Consider the following 5,613-nt stretch of genomic DNA (forward strand, 5'->3'; position numbering starts at 1 on the left):
CGTTTTGTATAAGAAACAGAAATAAAAGGTGTGATAATCAATCCGTGTGAATCAGCTTGAATATCAACCCCAACTTATATAAAATAACAGAAAACAAATTAAAAATATACAAAACGATCATAAACCAATCTTCACGACCGGCTCAGTTCAAAACCGCCTTCTTCTCGAACATTCGACGGAAAGACCGTTGGGATATTGGTGGCTCATTAGGCACTCCGGCGGTATACATTGTCGCCGAGTGCCACCACATCTTTATCTCCGTCATCAGTCTATCGAATTTGAAGTGTGCCTGTCGTGACACCAAACTCGTCAAAACACGTCTGAAATAGTTATGTTTAGGTTACAATTAGGTTACGTTGAAATCTCTCAGCGCTCATGAGCTTCTAGCGAGGTTACAGTTGTATTAGTCGTGTCTACACATCCAACAATACATACCAAACTCACCATAGTTCATCTAAGAGCTCAAATTTCATATCGAATACGTCAAAACATGTCTGGAGTAATTGCGTTTATGCTGCAATTTTGTTACGTTTAGATTCCTTAGACCCCACGTGCCTTTACATGGGTCAAAATTAGAATTTTCTCATCTGGTAACGAAATAATTCGAACATGATATGAAAAAGTGATTCTGCAAACCAAAAAATACAAACATAACCCATGCGTCTGTAACGATTACATTAGGATTTTGTAATACCCACGTACGTCTATTATATCTGTATCTTTAAGCTCCCACGTGCGTTTTCAGAGTATATTTTGGAGTTTCCTTATTTGGAACAATTAGGTTTGGATTTTTCACCCTTTTATCCTCTAAGTGCAGCTGAGAGAACTTGATTTGGAGTTTTCAACTCCCAAATTGGATTTCATTGGTTAGGTTGAGGATTTTCAACTGCTAAGTGGGTTTTGATGTGTTAGATTTAAGATTTTTATGCTCAAATTAGATTTACAAGTTTTTACTTTAAAATGCTCTTTCATGGATTAGATTTTGGACTTCTGATTTCCAAGTGTGTTTATAGTTCAAGATTTCCAAGTGTGTTAGTAATGCTTTGGATTTTTGGCTTTCATGTGTATTTTCTAGGTTCCCTCCCAAATGCCAACTTTCCAAATCTGCACACTACTTATTCTTTTCTTTACAAAACTTGTATCTTCAAATTGTCTATATATTTAGTACCTTTTTGTTTTTCATATATACAAGCAATTTTACATTACTGTTATAAACAAATAAAAAATGGTTTTTGTAAATCTTTTATTTCATTATTGTATGTTTACGGTAAGTTATAAACACATTTAAATATATGTACAAAAATATTATCTGTCTGTGTTATGTCGCAACGTATTTTAACAAATCATTATTTATATATAAAAATACGATTTCTCTACATTCCATTATAAGCTGGGCCACCTCCACCTTCTGGTACAACCCAGTTAATGTTCTGACTCGGGTCCTTAATATCGCAGGTTTTGCAGTGAATGCAGTTCTGAGCATTAATTTGCAACCTCTCTCCTTCTCCAGATTCCAATGGTACAAATTCATAAACACCTAAAACGTATAAATAATAATAATTAAAGCACTTTTATTATCTTTCTTCGTATATTTTGTTTTGCAAATATTTGTTGTATAGATTGTATTGTATACTATACAATATATTATATACTACTGCGTATATTTAATTTATAAGCTATTTATTACTAATAAGATATTAGTGATTTCCTCCACTAATAGAATAACTACAATATATCAAAGTTTAATATTCGATAGTCAGTATAAGTTAATAAATTTATAATCACAAAATTTATCAAGCATGGTTTCCTTATAGTAAAAAATGTATTAAAGAATTCTCTATAATTCTCAATAGAAATACCTATTTCATTATTTAAAAAAATAAATATATAATATAATAATGATATTAAATGCGTTTAGAAATATGTACTTACCAGCAGGACAAAATCGACCTTCTGGCCCGGCAAATGTCGTTAAATTTCTTTTTACTGGTAGAGTATCATCAAGCAAAGTAAGATGTGGTGGCTGATCGGCTTCATGATTTGTACCAGTAAGTGCCACTGACGATAGTAAATCAAAAGATATTTCATTATCCGGCTGTGGATATTCTATCGGTGTACATTCCGATGCTGATTTCAAGCTTTTATAATCCGGACCTAGAAAAAACATTAATAATAATTTTTATCTTTTATCGACATTTACTACCTTCTTATTTAATTTTATTATAAATTATTTTACCTCCATGAGACAAAGTCCATGGCTCTCTTCCTCCAATTAACATTGAAAATGCAGAATATAGCAGACCCCCGTAAACACCAAATCGAGTATGAAAACTGGGTCTTATATTCCTTATAGCTTTCAGCTCTTTATAAATCCAACTGTTTTGTATTTTATCAGTATAAGATTTCGGTTCTAAACCTTTTGTTGGCGAAGGATTATTTTCTGCATTAATTATAGCTTCAATTGCACTTTCTGCTGCTAACATTCCACTCTTCATAGCATTATGTGTTCCTTTAATTTTAGGTACATTAAGAAATCCTGCTGTGCAACCAATAAGACAACCACCAGGGAATTGAAGTTTAGGAATAGATTGAAAACCTCCTTCTACTAAGGCTCTTGCACCATACGCAATTCTAACACAAAATGTAAAATTTAGAATGAATCTTCCTATAAATATAAATATTAATTTATTCATACCGGTATCTTACCTCTTCCCACCTTCAAGTACTGGTCTAATGCTTGGGTGTTGCTTAAATCTTTGAAATTCTTTAAATGGATGTAAATAAGGATTAGAATAATCCAAACCAACAACAAAACCAATAGTAACCAGAGGTGTATCTTCATTAAGATGATATAAGAACGAACCACCATAAGTGTCTTTTTTCAATGGCCAACCAACAGTGTGTTCGACAGTGCCAGGCGTATGTTTTTTTGGATCAATTTCCCAAATCTAATAACATTAATATCTATCTTATAGTTTTGAAATTATATTAAAATGCATTAAAATTTATGTTTAATGATAATTACTTCTTTTAACCCTATACCATAGGTCTGTGGTTCACAATCTTTCCTAAGATTTAATTTCTTTGAAATCTGTTTTGTAAGATGACCATGACAACCCTCTGCAAAAATTGTACATTTTGCATGCAATTCCATTCCACGTTCAAAAATATCCTTTGGTGAACCATCTTTATTAATACCAACATCATTTGTAGCTATTCCTTTAACGGATCCATCTTCATGATAAAGTACTTCTGCAGCTGCATATCCAGGATATAATTCTACACCTGCAGCTTCGGCTTGCTCACCAAGCCAGGCTACAACATGACCTAATCTAAAACAAAAAATTAGGTGAAAAATGCTTAGGATACTAACATGACTAACTTTATCATATTATAGTTTATTACCTAACAATGTAGTTTCCATGATTGTACATTGGCATTCCTTTTAAGATAGGTATTGGTAATCTGCCTTTCTCAGTGAGAAATGCAAATTTATCTTCTGTAACAGGGGTATTCAGAGGTGCTCTTAATTCCTTCCAATTTGGAAATAATTCATTTAATGCTATTGGATCTATACAAGCTCCACTGAGAATATGGCCACCAATAGTAGAAGCCTTTTCAACAAGTGTAACTTTCAATTCTCTTCCATGCTTTCCTGCTAATTTACGTGCTTGAATTGCAGCAGATAATCCAGCTGGTCCACCTCCCACAATTAAAATATCTGTTTCATCTACATATCTTTCCATATTTACACCTGCAAATGATATTTGATTCTTGAATTATCATGTAATAATATATTATTGCATATATATATAGTATATTATTAATAAAAAGTACTGTTTTTTCATATTCAATTTCATACTTATAAATTATACCTTTCCATCTTGGATCTGATTCTCTGGGTATAATAGTATAGTGAGTTGTAATTCTTCGAAACTTTTCTTGTGAATAAGCTCTTTGAAACATCCATTGAAATCTCTGTTCTATCAAGAAGTATGATAAAAATAAGATATTAGTAATATTTGGTACAATTTTTTTACAATTAATATCTTAATATTTTATAATATCTTAATTTTATTATAGGAAGTTCACAAATGTTAATCACCTTTATATTTTACATTTTTTTTATTATTATATATAGGTATATGTTAAATATTTATAAAGACCAATAAAAATGCAAGACACTTGTGCACTACTTTCCTTGCTACGTGTAATTTAACAAGTATAGTCTTGTATAGATTAGTACAAATCAACAGTATCAACAATCAAACCTAACCTAACAGTGAAAGTCTAAAGAGATTTCTCTAACACAGTAATTCTCTAGCATAATACATTTTCATTTGTGTCTCTATGTATATTATTAATATATTATGTGCATATATTAAAATATGAGATATATGTAATTGGTGTATAAAATAAAACTATATAAAGCTATATGTATATCACAAAAGTAATGTATGTGCATATGTATATTTTCTATGTATAAATCGTAGTTACAAAACAAAATAAGTTTTTATATGTTTTGCAATATCTAATAATGTAAAAATGTTTTATTTATTTGATAACGGACATTAATTAAGAATATTTGTTTATTATCTTCATTTTTTATTTAATATAAATTAAAACTCACAATATGCTGTTAGTGATATAAGAAATGTTATAATCACAATAAAAAATTTAAAATTAATATATAATAATTATTATATATCGTAATATATAATAAATAATGTATAATATATAATTTACAATAAATTGCGGTTAAAATGAAGATTTGTGCGAGTAATCTAACAGTCATTTGTCAAAATCCAAAATTTTTAAAGATAATAGAAATAAGATAGTAAAATTGTATTATATATCAAGCAAACATTACCAATAAACTTACGATTATTTGATGCAATAAGTATTACTCGAGACATAACTGCATATCACAATGAATGAACTATGATCTCGATAATAATGTGTGCTACTACTCATTTATATATACACATGTATATTACAGTATCAACGGTCAACTGCTGCTACAAATGTATGTCAAAATCAGCCATCAAAATTTGAAACTCGAGACTAAAGTCATGATTTTATCACAAATATGTACAAAATAGGTTATCACCATCACCACAGGCGAGGTAGATATATACATTGTACAGTACATATAGAGCAGGATAGGTCTATGTACTGTGCGTTGCTGGAAAGTTAACTAGCGAGACTGCACAGACCATAGAGGTACTGCTTTGTATCGCTCACCGTCACGCGTGTTGTGCTGTCCTGTTTGTAATATCTAACACTTTTGACTAATACGCGTGCTTACCTTCATAATTGCGTTCAGTCTATCCGAAATAACCGATCGGCCTAGTATTCCTTACGTTAGTCATCTTTGTAGTAACGCACAGTACATATGTGTGGTATATGATACATTACATATATGTATAATATTCTTATATTTCTGATAATATCTTATGGAACTTTGTACCATCACAGATCAGGTACAAATTGGACGTGACATGCAACACATAATGCTTTTTCTAGTTCCACGTTTTTAGAATCATCTGAACTTCTTATCATTTTCGTGTCACATGCGACGTTATCGACTTAGTATCGTACTTTATTCTTAAT

The 5,613-nt window shown here is 30.7% G+C and overlaps 1 protein-coding gene across 3 annotated transcripts; it reads right to left on the bottom strand.

Annotated features, from left to right (window-relative positions):
* Positions 1-1,226: 1,226 nt before the first annotated feature.
* Positions 1,227-5,454, bottom strand: LOC126918601 (electron transfer flavoprotein-ubiquinone oxidoreductase, mitochondrial). 3 transcript variants are annotated; one of them, XM_050726670.1, is made up of 8 exons: positions 5,309-5,454; positions 3,876-3,983; positions 3,406-3,754; positions 3,026-3,332; positions 2,707-2,948; positions 2,237-2,631; positions 1,933-2,154; positions 1,227-1,537 (listed from the first exon to the last, which is right to left on the bottom strand). In XM_050726670.1, exons 2-8 carry the CDS (start codon positions 3,964-3,966, stop codon positions 1,374-1,376), a joined length of 1,770 nt encoding a protein of 589 aa, XP_050582627.1. In that variant the 5' UTR covers positions 3,967-3,983; positions 5,309-5,454; the 3' UTR covers positions 1,227-1,373. The 3 variants fall into 3 exon arrangements, with proteins under 3 accessions (XP_050582627.1, XP_050582625.1, XP_050582626.1); XM_050726668.1 differs by lacking the exon at positions 5,309-5,454 and adding an exon at positions 4,871-5,129; XM_050726669.1 differs by lacking the exon at positions 5,309-5,454 and adding an exon at positions 4,883-5,128.
* Positions 5,455-5,613: the final 159 nt, after the last annotated feature.

The sequence above is a fragment of the Bombus affinis genome, chromosome 7 (assembly GCF_024516045.1).
Source record: "Bombus affinis isolate iyBomAffi1 chromosome 7, iyBomAffi1.2, whole genome shotgun sequence".
NCBI classification, from domain to species: Eukaryota; Metazoa; Arthropoda; class Insecta; order Hymenoptera; family Apidae; genus Bombus; species Bombus affinis.

Coding starts and splice junctions, on each gene's coding strand:
- LOC126918601 (XM_050726668.1), bottom strand. CDS start 4,916: ATGTCTCGAGTAATACTTATTGCATCAAATAATCGTAAGTTTATTG. Junction 2,632..2,706: donor GTACTTGAAGGTGGGAAGAG/GTAAGATACCGG, acceptor ATTTTGTGTTAG/AATTGCGTATGGTGCAAGAG. Junction 1,538..1,932: donor AGGTCGATTTTGTCCTGCTG/GTAAGTACATAT, acceptor TATACGTTTTAG/GTGTTTATGAATTTGTACCA.